Consider the following 15,936-nt stretch of genomic DNA (forward strand, 5'->3'; position numbering starts at 1 on the left):
GCTTTAGTTTTCCCAGTTTAATTTAGTATTGTTTTTTGTGTCCCACTCCACGCCAGCAATAAAGCTGTGTTTTTTGAGTTTACTTTTGTTGTCTGCGAGTTTGCGTTTGGGTCCTACTCTTGCCTGCACACAGCTGTACTGTGACACCCTGGTGTCCCTGAAACACACAAACCCCTGCACCACGACAAGGTAGCGATTCGTGGAGTGGAGTTAATAGTTAAAACCTCACCACAACCACAACCCCTCCCTGAGCCTGGTTCTGCCGAAGGTTTCTTCCTGTTAAAAGGGAGTTTTTCCTTTATAATTATTTTATAGTTTAACAATTATATAACAATTATAATTATAATTGTTGGGAAAATAATAATTGTATAATTGTCATATAATTGTTTGGTTGGGATATGTACGTAGCATTCTCCCGCAAAACGCTACGTCCAGATGAACAGAATCAACTTTTGGAGACAATGGTCAGCCTCCACCTGAAAACTTACATAAGACAAACATCACAGAGTACAAACAACTCCACCGCCTGGTGTGGTGAATGAAAGCATCACATGGCAACATTGACCTGGTTCATTTGTTCCACATCCTGTCAGATTTCTCCATGGGCTCACAAGCAGTAGAAAAAATAACCACTTCTTTACATTTAGAATGATCTTTCCTCAACACTGGTTCAGTTTTGAAGTTGCACTGTAATAACACTGAGTTGTTAATTTCACCTGTTGCTGTTCCTGTTCCGACAGTCACATTATCTGACTTCCTGCTTCACTTTTATCTTTCAGGTCCCTCAGATGATGACATGAGTGGAAAGAGGGTAGGAAAGTCCACAAGCTCTTAAAGACTATTTCCATGTTATCGCTTGTTAAAATAGTGTGTATTTATTTGTTTTTTTCTGCAGTCAGTGGAGTTTCTAGATGAAATCACCAGTAAGAGGCCGTGTCAAAGGCAAACTGAGAAACTGTTTGCTAGACTTCACCTTCAGGATAAACTTACACAGAAGCTGTCACCAAAAGAGTTTCTTCACTTCTGTCCATCTGTGACACAGCACCATGTCACATCTGAGAAAAATCTGGCTTACATGTTTCTCCACAGACTAATGATGTTGGACTACAGGGCCAGATATATTTCTGTGAGACCAGACAGTCCTGAGGGCACAGACCCAAAGTCTAGTCCAGTGACTGACATCAGTGACTGGGACACTTTTTTGAGCACCATTGTAGACACTCATCAAAAAGAACAGACGCGTGTGCATCCAATGGATGTTCAGATGGCAGTATTTCACTGTTCAGACAGCTTCCTTAAACAGATGATCGTTACAAAGCTCTCTCAGTGTCAGTATGCCTTACCTTTGCTTGTTCCTGACCCAGTCACAAAGGACATTGAGTGTCCTCTATGGACTTTCAGACAGATAACAAAAACCTGGATGGTGAGTCAGATCAAAGATGGTGCATGCATCATCACCGTGAAGAGTAGTCCAGTCTGCAAAGCCCAGACACCCTTGGTGTCATTTTTCCGCCTGGGTTCTCTTTCATTGTCTAAATCTCAGCTGATGAATGCTTTGATCAACGACTGTCACAATACCTTCTTCCACAGAAACTGCCTAGGAAGCACAAGGTCTCGCCATCTGATGGATGGTGTGGCAGAGATTGCCTGGTACTGCCCTGCTGGAAAACCCACTGATGCCTTCAGTGACTGCATTGCATTTTGTAATCTTCATGGTGATGCCCTGCAGGTTAAAAAACAGCGCGACATACTGATTGAAAAGTCCTCCATCAACGTTTTTCTTGTTGAATCTTTCCAAAAAGATGAAGAAAGCAGATCACTTCTGTTAGACCTCTTAGAGTCTCATAAGCCTCTCATTTTTATCATTGAAGATTACAGCTGTGATATTGTAAGAGCAAAAAAGAGAAAATACAAAATGGGTCTGAAAGGCAGAAACCAGCCAGATGTATCCGAACAACTGAAAACAATCATTAGAGAAGTTTTATCTTCTGCAGATGGACCCAGCTCACAACCATTGTTTCAACTTGAATCTATGGATTCAATCTCTGGAATTACAGTGGATGAACATGGGGAAGCCTGTAAGAGAGGCAGATTTGCTGCTTCAGAAATAATGGAGCTGATTACAAAGGAGAACACTGATATCTCAAAGATCAATCATCTCAGAGGAGACTCTGAAAATGAGAAAAGTGAAAATCAGCAGGAAACAATTGAAGAAAGTCAGAAACAATGTGGTGCCTTCTACAGTAAACTGTTCATTAAAACCCATTCAGCGCTAGCACCAATAGAAAGAGAGTATTTCCTGAAATGGACTCAGATCTTATTGGACGACCACTCCACAGAGAATTTTTCTTCTGTTCTTCATAGTCTTGGTGAAAATTGTTTTGAGGTATTACCTATAGGGAATAAACATGACAAATCAGATATTGCATTCAAGAACCAAACTGAGATGGAAGACATATCCAAAAAACTGCCTTCTGGATCCTTCAGGTTGGAGCACATGTTCAGGGAAATGGTACATATCTGTGACTGTTGTGAATATCCTGACTTGACTGCAGAGCTGATGATATCAGGACACCCAGTGAAGCTTATAGATGGTGATGCAGGTCACCTGCCTTTAAAAGGGATCTCAAGTCTCTTAGAGAATGTCATCCAGAAACTGGGGGACAAGAGAGTTTTTGTGTTGTCTGTTTTGGGACTAGAAAGCCCAGAGAGGGGTGGAAGACCAACCATGCTTAACACCATGTTGGGACTGCAGTCTGCAGTTGGTGCTGCTGGCAGATGCACAAAGAGTGCCTTCATGCAGCTGCTCCAAGTGTCAGAGGTGATGAAGAAAGACTTTGGGACTGACTATGTTCTAGTGGTTTACACTGAAGAATTGCAGGGTCTTGAATTGGAAGATGGCACAACTCCCCAACATGGCAATAAACTGGCAACATTTCTTGTTAGTCTAGGAAACATGACGTTGATTAACATAATTGGAGCAGATCTATTGAGGATACAAGTCATTCTGCAGATTGTTCAGACTATGATGAGGATGAAGAAGGTTCAACTTTCTCCCAGATGTCTGTTTGTTCACCAAAATGTTACAGATGTACCAGCAGAGAAGAAAATGGATGAAAGAAAACTCTTACAGAAAAAACTGGACCAAATAACCAAACTCGTCAAAGCGAAGGAGTTTGAATCAGAGTGCTTCACTGATGTCACTCAATTTGATATACAGATAGACGTGAAATATTGTGAGCACTTGTGGGAGGGCACCCTGCCCATGTCTCCTCCAAATCCAGGTTACAGTGAGAGCCTCCAAGACTTGAAGAACAACATCTGTAAAGCTTCTAAGTCTGCTGGTATCACTCTGTCACAGCTTATAATGAAAATTAAGGATGTGTGGAACGCCCTTCTGAATGAATCTGACAAGTCAGAGGTAAGTTATTCTTTCTATAGAAAACAGCAAAACCTAAGAAGAAATGTGATAAAGTAATGAAATGAAATTCTGTTAAAGCATTGTTTTAAACACCCTCATAAACATAGGAAAAAACAAAACAAAAAACAAAGTATTGTGGTCACTGAATGCTACCTTTTCCATGACAATTATGTGTTTTATTACATTATACAGAGCCATTGTCTGTTTGGTTCTTTTTATTGTTTGTACTTATTTGGCCAACAGTCTTACTCAGCTGAGCATGAAAATTGACCAAACTACATCAAAATATACTTCTTGATGAAATATTGCACCATTAATTAGATTATAAAGTTAAGTTTGTCTGTATGCCTGCTTACAATGAAGCATGAACATCTAAATTTATAAGTTCAGGATGCATTCACTGCTCGTGTTCAAAGCCTCTTGTCGTCTTCCAGGCTGGGGAGGGTGGGTTTGGAGATAAGGCCTGGTTCACATTGTGTAGACATCATGTTCTTCTGTCTTTTATAGCTGTCAAGCAAAGTGGTGCATTATAACAAATCCACTGATGCAGGGTTTTCTAGTACAAAACTAACTAAAACTACAAAAAGTGTGACTCACTAGGAACCGTTTATGTGGCTAAGTCCTGCTTTATTGATGGACAATTAATGAATGCTGGTCTATATTACTGCTGGCTTTGGTGATCCATCTGTAATGTTCTCACCTGTTTCATACTTAAAGTTCAAAAGGAATCAAAACTCTGCTCTTACTGGTTTATTTTCCAAAACCAGTAATTTCAACCATTTTTGGGGGCTACACCCAAAAATTACCGATATGTTTCCAACGTTAGTCACCTACAGGGAGCAGTAGACAACTAGAATATAATGTAATTAGACTGATTTTAAAATCAAATAAATCTTTATACAACCACATCAACCATATAAGATTCTTATTGTGAAATGAGCTTCCAGCTGGTTTCATGATGAGCATAAAGTAAAAGCATATAGTAAGGGCTGGATCTGGTGGCCCTGAATCCTACCTTAGTTATGCTTAAATAGGTCTTGGATGCTGGGGGATTCCCATGATCTATTGAGTGTTTAATCTTCATTCACTATGTGTTTAAGTAACGTCCTGATGACACCCAGTTTGTGCTCCAGCGGATGATAAGAGTCAAAACTTAATGTGGTGGTTTATGTGTATGAGTTGGTTTATGGTAAATATACACTTTTAAATGTCCCTCATTACTGATGGAAATCTCACAGTCTAATAAGCCTAACCTTTCAAAGCCACTTTTCATACCCTCCCTGTTGAATTTGATGTGTTGGTCCACCGAGTTACTGTGATCAGTGAATTCTAGTACGTCCTGAGATTTAATCTTGTACCAGGTGTCAACCACATACCTGAACCAATGACTTAGTGGTGTTGCAGGGTCGGATAACAAAGCCCTCTTTACCACTTTTTCCATGTACAATTTGGCCAAAGTGGGTAAAACTGGGGATCGCAAGGCACACCCATGTTTTTTTTTTTCCCTGTAGTACTCACCCTTTGTATGGGAAAGAAGTGGAATTAAGACACAGTTCCAAAAGCAAATTCACTCGGTCGGTGCTGAGATTGGTCCCGTTGCTGAGGTTGGGGTAATCATGTAATTTCTTACAAACTACATCCAACACTTCAGTTACTGGAATGCAAGTGAAGAGAAATGTAACATCGATACCATCACTCATTGTTTAGTGTGCAGAGCTACAGTGTATAGCATTGTGCAAAACTTCCTTGGATATTGGATGCTTTGTTTCTGATCTTATGTCCAGTACTTGTACCTAACCACATTCAGAGAAAGGGAAAAAAATCCAGCAAAGACCTGACACAGGACCTGAGTGATGCATGTGGACATTTAGCTGGTCTATCTACTGTTCACTTAATACCACGAAAAGTATCATCAGAGTTTTATCCGTCATGCAATAACATCTTGAATCATCTGATTGGCAGCATCTTCATGTTTCAGCATGACAATGGTCTCGCCGGATCGAAACTCAGACCCCGCTGACTCAGAGACTTATTCCCGTGAAGGAAAGAAAGCCAGGCAACAGCGATCGATTGATTTACTTGCGCAAGGGAGGCCTCGTCAGTATCTCAGGAACGCACTTCAAATCCTATCACAAAATAACCTCGAAAACACAGTTGCAACATACACAACAGTTTACACAAGCACCTCCCACCGTAAAACCCCGCTATGGCTCTAAAAGACAAGGCACTATGTGTGTCTGTGTGTGTGTGTGTGTGTGTGTGTGTGTGTGTGTGTGTGTGCACCTGTAAGCACATGTGTGCCTGTGCAAGAACGTGTGTGTGAATATGTGTGTGTTTGTATGTGAATTAGTATGTGTCATGGGGGGGTGTTTGTGTAATCTCCTGCTCACCAAAAGGATCATAAAAGCAGGAAGCTTACCACACAACAAACAGATCTTTCAGAAAGGATGTGCCTACAATAAAACCTCAACCCAGCACCAGAGTGGGTGGAGAGATGGTCAGAGACAAAGGAATGTCTTTGATCCTACTGCTTGAACTAAGACTTCACAAATTTAAGAAACACAATGACAACATTTAACAATTTGACTCAAACAGATGACCTTTAAGAAACACAGAGAACTATTCCTAAAGATCCTTAAAAAAGTTAGAGAAAATTGCCTCACAGAATTTAGGCTGAGCTGTACGATACATATGCTCACACCAAATATACATTTTTAATAGTATTAAAAGGTAAATTGTGAATTTATTTTTTCTGTTTTCAGTTTTATTTGTCATATACAAGGTTGTACAGGGTCAGTACTGCAATTAAATATGTTTGACGAGCAGAAGACAAGTCTCTCAGCAGTGTAATGCAATATAATCTTGAGCTTGAGGGTCTGTGTAGTATCTTTAGCTGTTCCTAGGACTGCGCTCTTCTGGACAGAGATCTCTGATGTTGTTCCTCGGATCTGCTGGAGCAACTCGCCCAGCTTGGGAGTCACTGCATCTAGCGCTCCAATCACCACTGAGACTACTGTTACCTTCACCCTCCACATCTTCTCAAGCTATTCCCTGATCCCTTGGTATTTCTCAAGCTTCTCACTTTCCTTCTTCCTGATGTTGCTGCCATTCGGAACCACTACGTCAATCCCTATGGCCGACTTCTTTTGTTGGTCTACCATCACTATGTCCAGTTGGTTAGCCACCACCATTTTGTCTCCCTGTATCTGGAAGTCCTACAGGATCTTAGGGCAGTCATTCACACCATCCTAGGGGGTGTCTCCCATTTTAGTTGCAGCTTTCTTAGCGGCCTCTTCATTGTTCCCATTTGCCTGTGGGATCCCCAGGAACTTGTAACTGTCTTCAATGTCTGCAATGTTTAATTTAATTTAATTTAATTTAATTTAATTTAATTTAATTTAATTTAATTTAATTTAATTTAATTTATATAGCGCCAAATCACAACAACAGTCGCCTCAAGATGCTTTATATTGTAAGGTAGACCCTACAATAATACATCAGTGTTGCCTTCTGGTGGTTGGATCCCCTCACTTCTGACTCCTTTCCCTCTCTTTGTTATCATCTGACTACACTTCTCCAGTCCAAACGACTATTCCGATGTCAATGCTGTATATCCTGGTGGTGTGGATCAGTGAATCGATGTCTCATTCACTCTTGGCATACAGGTTGATAACATCCATGCACAAGAGGTGGCTGACACCATCTCCATTCCATCTCACTGAGGGGGTTCTAGCCCATGCAGAACAGCAATTGGGTGATGTTAACTCTGAGGAATCTGAAGTTAATGAGCCTTTCGACCTTGACACCATATAGGTGGATGGGCTGATGTTCCCCAAATGGTCGTTTCCAGTATCCAATATCATTTCCCTTGTTTTGCTGACCTTGTGAGACAGGTTATTATCCAGAAACCACTGGTACAGCGCCATCACCTCCTCTCTATAGGCCGTCTCATCGTTGTCAAAGATAAAGCATCCGCAAACGTGATATTGGTGTTGGACCTATGTTTAGCGGCAGAGAATACAGGAGTGGGCTAAGCACACATCCCTGTGGCATTCCTGTGTTTAAAATGAGTGATGAGGAAGCGTGCAAACCAACTCTCACCACCTGAGGCTTTTTTGTGAGGAAGCTGAGAATTGATCTTCAGATAGGTGTTCCCAGCCCAAAGTCGATGAGCTTCAAGGCAAGTTTTGATTGGATGATGGTGTTAAATGCCGACCTGTAGTGGAGGAAGAGTATTCTTGCATATGTATTCCCTTTTTCCAGGTGTGTGAGGGCAATGTTCATTGTCAGGGCAAAGGCATCCTCTGTGGCTCTGTCAGGGAGAATCCAGCATGTCAGGGAGAGAGGATGTTCTGGTTCTTACATAGTGTTTTTCTACTCTACAGGAAAACTCAAAACTCTTTATACAGCATGCTCCATTCAGCTATTTATACAAGCGCTTTTTTTCTATGCATTCACACTCTGATGGACGCACCAGAGAGCAACTTGGGGTTAGTATCTATTAAAATTATACAATCTGTCTTAAAAGGGGTATTTTAATCTAATTTTATTCATATAGCCCCAAATCACAACAACAAATCCCTCAAGGCACTTTATATTGTAAGGTAACGACCCTACAATAATACCAGGAAAATGGAAAACCTCAGCAATCACATGACCCTCTATGAGCAAGCACTTTGGGAACAGTGGAAAGAAAGAACTCTAACAGGAACTTTAACAGGAAGAAACCTCCAGCAGAACCAGGATTAGAACAGGAGCGATCAAGGAGCCATCTGAGAGACCAGTTGTGGATGAGAGGAGGAACACAGGACAAAGTAAAGCTGTGGAAAAGAGCCAGAGATTAATAATAACAAATAATTAAATGCAGCGATGTGTATGAACACATAGTAAGTGAAGAAGAAATACTCAACGCACCATGGGAATCTGCCAGCAGCTTACACCTATTGCAGCATAACTAAGGGAAGATTCAGGCTCACCTGATCCAGCCCTAACAGGGTATCACTCACATGGCTGGTGAGCTGCATCTCACCAAAGTTGACCTTTTGTTTATATGGTATGCTGTGTGAATTAAAAATTAAAATAAGCAGTTTCAAGTTTTGCCGTAAATACTGTGCTAAGTGTAAATTACATATACATCTGTTTTTAACATATCTGTCTGCTAAACAACATAAACAATGATTAAAAGTTTTGTGTAGGACGTAAAATCCCAAATCCCTGAATCTAGGGACACAGTAAAAACATTTGTAAATCTCTTTAACCCATATCTTATTACCATATTTTCATTATCAAAGTCAGAAACATTTGAAACCACATTCAATAAAGTGCATCACAACGCTTAAACACGATCAAACTTTACCCATAAAATGATGGAATGAAAACACTCCACTAAACTATCAGCACTGTTACAAGTTGCTTCTGTTTGCTTCTGAATACACATTTTCATGTTTTTTTTTAAATGCAGATGCCAGAAGAAGTGATTGAAGTCCTTGAAAAATTAAGGCCTATGGTAGCAGAAGAATGTTTTCAGTGTATGTACGGCTACACACATTTGATGAGTTCAAAAACAAAACTTATTCTTCTATTTATGTTTTTTTTATATAAATACTATTATTATGCGTATGTCATTTATCATGTGAAATGTTGTGACTGTGTGTGTTTTCCTTGTAGATGCTGAAGATTCATTGAAGAAGAAGTCAGTTAACCAGAATGAACTAATGAAGCTCTGCAGTCATTTTGTGGAACAATTCGAACAAGCACACAAAGGTGAGTTTGAAGCTAACATTAACATGTTAGTACAAATATAAATCTCTTATTAAAGTTTTACTTTTGAAATGTTGAGTACATACACTTGATGGCACCATGTTTCTGTCACGGTCCTGAGTCTGTGGACTCAGTGTTTTTCTGTGTGTATTAGTTATCTTTGATTTCATGATATGTTTATTAGTTTCTCGGTTTTGATTTCTGTCTCTAGTATTCCTAGCTCCTTAGTTCCTTAGCGTTTCTTGTGTTCTAGCGCTTAGGTTGTGGTTCTGTGCTACTTCAATTCAATTCAATTCAATTTTATTTATATAGCGCCAAATCACAACAAAAGTCGCCTCAAGGTGCTTCATAGATACAGAAAAAAACCCAACAATCATATGACCCCCTATGAGCAAGCACTTTGGCGACAGTGGGAAGGAAAAACTCCCTTTTAACAGGAAGAAACCTCCAGCAGAACCTGGCTCAGGGAGGGGCGGCCATCTGCTGCGACCGGTTGGGGTGAGAGAAGGAAGACAGGATAAACTTCTGTTTAGTGTACAGTCATTTCTGCCATGTGTGTTCCCTTTGTTCTCTGTCAGCTGTATCCCCTAGTCAAGTCCGTGTCTGTTATGTTTCCTATTTTACTTTGAAAGTCTGTGTACTCTGTCAATGTGTTGAGTTTTGCTTCCCCTTTGTCTTGTCATGTCAGATTACTCCCAGCTGTGCTCTCCTCCTGTTTGACATTCCCTAATCCCTTCAGTATGTATTCAAGCGCTGTGTTTTTTCCCTGCCAGTTGTTGTGTCCTCCATGTTAGTTGTGTGTGTATCCTTTGTTTGGTACTGTCAGGACAGGTCAGGTCATGCCACGTTTTCCCCAGTCTAGTTAAATTCTTCTAAGTTTTGTTCTCTGTATTGCCGAGCTTATTGCCATCAAATAAACCTGCCACCTTAAGTTAATGTTTCATCCCAGAGTCCTGCACTGGGGTCCAGCCACTGCCAGCCGCAAAACTCACCATGATAGTTTCACTTAAATTGTGAGAAGATTATCTGTTAAACTGCTTGTGTGAGAAAAACTTCAACACATTAGAGGCACCATCATTTAAAAATGTATGTTACTTTAAAAGATTTAAGTAAAATTACAAGATGCAGACAGGATTTAACAAAAAGCAAGTGAGGAAACTGCGACCCTGGAGGTTCCTGTTGGTGGCGCTGTCACTTGGTGTTCCCTCTCTCTGCGGTAGAGTGTCACTTCCTGTTTCAATCTAGGCTTCGGTTCCCCTTTTACCTCTTTCAAAAAATAAACAAAGAAATGACACAGTCTGACCTCCCTGGTCTAACAACACAGGAGAAAACGAGGCTTCCCAAAATAATCGGCAGCTCACCCTTACTTGCTCCGCACTTCACACACACGACCGAATTTAACTAGGTAGCTATAACTGTGGCCGCTCCATCTGGACCTGCGGCAAGTGCACGGGAGGTTTTCACACACACACCCCTTTTGCGACTCTTCGACTCTTCTTCCTTTATGTATTACGTCCACAGCCAGAGCCAGTTACATCAGGCCGTGCCTTCCGTCCACCAATCACAGCCGAGCCCCTGCACAGGTGAATTAGCATACACACATTAAGAAACAAACAAACCAACAACACACGCACGTAACAGATAGACTTCGGTTTTCAGGCCCCTCTTCTTTGGAACAAGCTTGCAGTTTGGATTCAGGAGACAGTCACCATCACTACTTTTAAGATTAGGCTTCAAACTTGCTGCTACTTTAATCCTGCTGCTACTTTTTTCTAAAGCATAGAGTTAGGACTGGACCAGGTGACCCTGAATCCTCTCTTAGTTATGCTGCACCAGACTGCAGTGAATTGTACCTGTTATTTATCTCTGGCTCTCTTCCACAGCATATCTTAATCCTGTTTTGCTTCTCTCACCCCAACCGTTCATAGCAGATGGCCGCCTCTCCCTTAGCCTGGTTCTGCCGGAGGTTTCTTCCTGTTAAAAGGGAGATTTTACTTCCCACTGTCGCCAGAGTGCTTGCTTATAGGGGGTCATTTGATTGTTGTTTTTTTTCTCTGTATCTATTATTGTAGGAGATACTGTACAGTATAAAGTGCCTTGAGGTGACTGTTATTGTGATTTGGCGCTATATAAATAAAATTGAATTGAATTACATTGATTTGAAAAAGGAGACGCATAGAAACAGTGCTCTAAAACATTGACAAAGAACATTAACAAAGATAAAAATGATGAAAAAGAGCAAAGTATCTGATAGCAAATATTTTATTTTAAAAGTCTCAAAGTCTCTGCAGAGTGCAGGGTCAGAGGTCAGGTTAAACAGTGATGAATTATCACAAATCACCTACTATCATGTATTTTTTTTTAGGAAAAAGTCAGAAATCATCCTCATCACGTTCATGGATTCGATCCACAGTCAGGGTCTACACTGTTTGTACTGGTCGGACCTTTGGTGCTGATGCATCCATACTGGAACAAGTGAACCAAAAGTCAATGGAGGTTCAGCTGACTAGCTTGGAGGAATGTGACATCATCATCGTCTTCTGTCCAATCACGTCTCGTATTGCATCAGATCTGGCAGCAGCACTGACAAGAGAGGAAGGTAATAACGAGATTTTCCATTAGATTAGATTAGTTGCAGAATGTGTGCAGAAATATAGCATATAAACATAAACATATAAATACAGTGATATATATAAATACAAAGCATATAATAGGAATAAATAGAATAAATAGGAATAGAAATACGACAGAATTGCAAATTTCAACTGTTGTGAGTCTATTGCAGTATTAAATATTAAAAAAAAGAAACATTGCACAGTGAAAAGGACACTACAGCTTAGTTGTTCCCACCCTCCTTTGTCCCCCTGTTTCCCCGCTCTCTTCCCTCCAGCGAGGAGTTAAACAGTATGATGGCATGGTTTCTTGTGTGAACCACGGTCATAGTGGACAGTGAAAGATTTCTGTCTGCAAAATGTAATTCTGCTACTACAGATGATGTTCCTTGTGTTCCTTAGTCTGTTTCAGGGTGGATGTCTTCCTCCTCTTCTTGAAGTCCGCCTTCTTTTTAGGATATTATTATTGCTGCTTACTGAAATTCTGAACATGAAAATGAGGCTGTGAAATGAAATCAACATATAATACATTCCTGTGTTAAGTGGAATGATATTTCAACTCCAAGTTCCAAGAAATAAAAACAAAAATTTGATTTAAAAAAAATTCTTTTTTGTCCTTTAGTGTCATCAAATGATAAGCCCGTCATTCTGGTGCTGATGCATCACACCCGAGATGTCAAGTACTCAACTGGAAGAAGAAACAGGGCTGAACTGGGTCCAAATGTCAAACTGCAGGTCGATGTTCTCTTCCATGACACTCAGAACGGATTACTGCAGTGTGACAGAAATAAACAGTCTGTTGAAGAAATACACAATGAGCTGTATGAACACAGTAAATATGGATGGATGGAATGGTCCTAATTTTGTAATTTTTAATGATCTAGAGAAAATCCAGCATTAAGATAGCAAGCAGAAACATATAAAATCAAATTATTAGCATGTATTAATCACAAAGAAAGAAAGATTGACTGAAAACTGGTTTAAGACGTTCATAAACATACAGGTTTATCATGGAGGTTCATCCTGTAAACATGTGTTGGTCAGTCTGCTTGTTTAAATGATTAAAAATAAATCAGCCTTATTAAAATCATTATCTTAACTGTGTGGATAATGAAGACTTGGAATAAACAATAAAAATTTCTTTGCATATATATTAGAGATGTGCAAAGTAGCCAGTATTTGTATCTGTATTTGTTTTTGTTGAGTGGGGAAAGGTATTTGTATTTGTATTCAAGTAAAATTCCAAATAGGGATAAAGATCTAGTTTTTTGCATTACACTTCTAATTAAAGTTATAGTGTAAGTATTCTTTAATTATATCCATTATAATAATTATGAATGTTTTTAATTGATGTTTTTTCCATAAATCCAGCAATGAATATGTAACGTTATTGAAAAGAAGATAACATAACAGCCATTGCGTCATCCATTCTTAAACCAACAACTAATAAAATACCATTGTGAAAAATATGAACACCCCCGCAACCTGTCCTTGTTGGAGGATGCTGAACAGACAGCGAAACTGACTTGCAGGGGTAGAACATGGCTGTCATAATGAATTAGTGCTGGTGGGGAGATTGGTGCTTGTGGGGGGTTGGCAGACAGTACCAGGAGAGTATGCTTTAAGTGTATGTGATTATCTCCAAAAGTTGAATCTGTTCATCTGGACGTAGCGTTTTGTGGGAGAAACGTTTCGTTACTCATCCAAGTGACTTCTTCAGTCTCAGCTGACTGCAGGTTTCCCCAAACCTTATAAACAGTACATTTGCATAATGACTGAAACCAGCCCACTGAAGGAACAATGGGCTGTGAGGTCAGTTCCTTAATCATAATTATGCAAATTCCCATGACCATTGATCAACAACCACTGACCAAAACCCACTGATCAAAGAACACTGATCAATGGCCATGAGTACCATTCACAGAGAGCTGGGGAATGGCTGCAATCACAGCATTGTAAGATGGCGAAAGATGATCCAGGTCTGCTTTGGACCTAAAAGTTAGTTCTCATTCCTAAGTGTAAGCGTGTTCTTCATTGCATATGTCTTGTGTTCATATTAATGTTGAGTGTAAGCGTGTCTTCATTGCATGTGTATTTTATAATCAGGTTTAATTCATGCCTCATTGCACTGAGCTATGGATTCAAACTGTCTCACTTCTGATTCTTTCCAAAAATAATTTCACATGTAACAATTTGTGTATGTGTGTTTTCTATTCATTCATGTAATTGTTAGTTCATGTATTTATTTTCCTCGGTCTTTCTCTTTTCTTTTTTGATGTGGTGGACAATCCTAAACCTTCATGATTTAGCTTCCATTTTCAATCCAATTATATCCTGTACTCTCTCACTCAAACTCGTCCAGGCTTGACCTCTGACTGGTCCCTTTCCCTCTTCTCACAGTGTCCTGTTTGGCCTTCAAATCTCCAGGAAACACAGGCTCAACTCAGCTGTTTCTTCTTCTCTGTTTCTTCTCTGTTAATCTTTCAGTCTTTTCTTGTAGGTTAACTCCCAGCATGGCAAATATCACGTCCAGTGTCTTCAAACAGTCATGTCACTTGTCAGGTTTCCAGCTTGTAATTCAAAGCTCATGTTCCATCAGTGGTATTCATACATGCTGCTGCTTGACCCTTCAGTGTTATAGGTCAGTTGCCCTGTCTTTTGCCTGCTGTTAACTCTTCAAGTCCACGGTGTTATGTCTGTCTTCATCAGGAGATTGACTGTCCTTTAAGCTTCTTCTTAGGATGGGGACAGAATGAGAGGTCAAGCTGTAAAATATTTAAGCCAATGGCTGGCCTGTTCCTTGTCCCAATTCTGTTAATCTATCCTTTTGCCGCTGTAGTCATGTTTTTAGGTTGAGAAGAGTCCACCTGTATTGACACACTAAAACATGTAATTAATGTTATTTTATTACTTTTTCTTAAGACATTCAGTCTCTAATTCCTCTGTTTTCATGTTGCAACGTCTCTCACCAGCTCACAAGCTATATTCAGACTTGCTGGGTCACATCCTGTTTTACACACACACAGCCACACACTCATATTTTGATCTGTTTCTCTCTTTTCCTGTTTCTACAGCCTAATCGAACTCTATAAAACTTCTGTAATTCTGCTAAATGTTGATATAAAAAGAATGTACCCTCATTACACGCACACACTTTTAAATATACTAAGCTCTTTGCATTTGCAAGCATTCACATGTTATTATTACTTATTTATTATTTGGTACAAATCACACAGAATCATTCAAATCCAGTACTCACAACATTCACACACTTAGAATTACTCAAAATACGCTTTCCTAAGAGTATTTTATCAAACATGCTGTTCAGAACCAGAAAGAGGAAGTATACAACACCCAGTAACTGTGTCTGGACTCTTAAAAGAGAAAAGAAAAAAAAACATGTGACAATTCTCCCCATCTTAGACAAAATGTGACCTTAAATGTCCTTTTGTAAGTCATGTTCTTCTCTACACACAACTCTTGGCCTCCAGGGCATAAAACTGTGGACTTATAACCGTGTTATAAGTCCTCACAGCGAGTAATTCTATTACTCTCGTTTTCTTCTGCTTGTTTTCTTTTTTCTTTCTCAACAGGTGATCCAGGTGATCGATATATGTATTTTTTGTCTGCTTATTTTGTTGGTTTTTGTTTTTTGCCCTTTATCCCCGTCCCTCTTCTCCGCTGTTTTTTTTTTTTGTTTTGTTTTGTTTTTTCCCCCCTCTTTCTTTCTCCCTTTTCTTTTCTCCTGTCCCGTATCTAGCAAGTAAAAAAAATAAAATAAAATAAAATAAAATAAAATAAACAATAAAAGGTAAATCAAATGGACCATTACGGCAAGGCTGGGATGGTCCATTTGGTAAAGTAAATCCGTTGGGCATCTTTCTTCGCCTTTAGACAATAATTCTGATGGCAAAAGAACCAAACGGGACAGGTTTAAAAAAAAAAAAAAAAAAAAAAAAAAAAAAAAAAAAAAATAAGTCCTCACAGCGCACCAAGCACGGAGAAAATTCAACCTCAGTGCTTCAGAATTCTCCTCAAAATTCAGAAACTGTTTCTGTCATTTATCTGCCCAAGAACTTCATCAAATGGACCTCGCTGGGTCCAGTAATCTTCAGCACATGTATATCACTGCAGCCAGTGAAG

At 39.6% G+C, this 15,936-nt stretch overlaps 1 protein-coding gene across 1 annotated transcript; it reads left to right on the forward strand.

Annotated features, from left to right (window-relative positions):
* Positions 1-783: 783 nt before the first annotated feature.
* LOC134620581 (interferon-induced very large GTPase 1-like) lies at positions 784-14,872 on the forward strand. Its single transcript, XM_063466795.1, has 7 exons — positions 784-811; positions 896-3,421; positions 8,883-8,949; positions 9,089-9,184; positions 11,547-11,780; positions 12,416-12,625; positions 14,868-14,872. The coding sequence occupies exons 1-7, from the start codon at positions 797-799 to the stop codon at positions 14,870-14,872; spliced, it is 3,153 nt and encodes a 1,050-aa protein (XP_063322865.1). The 5' UTR covers positions 784-796.
* Positions 14,873-15,936: the final 1,064 nt, after the last annotated feature.

Source organism: Pelmatolapia mariae, linkage group LG3_W (assembly GCF_036321145.2).
Source record: "Pelmatolapia mariae isolate MD_Pm_ZW linkage group LG3_W, Pm_UMD_F_2, whole genome shotgun sequence".
Classification (NCBI taxonomy): Eukaryota; Metazoa; Chordata; class Actinopteri; order Cichliformes; family Cichlidae; genus Pelmatolapia; species Pelmatolapia mariae.

Bases quoted from the DNA above. Each gene is read 5' to 3' on its own strand.
- LOC134620581 (XM_063466795.1), top strand. The intron at 3,422-8,882 runs GTAAGTTATTCT...TTTTAAATGCAG, and splicing joins ATGAATCTGACAAGTCAGAG to ATGCCAGAAGAAGTGATTGA. The intron at 11,781-12,415 runs GTAATAACGAGA...TTTGTCCTTTAG, and splicing joins AGCACTGACAAGAGAGGAAG to TGTCATCAAATGATAAGCCC.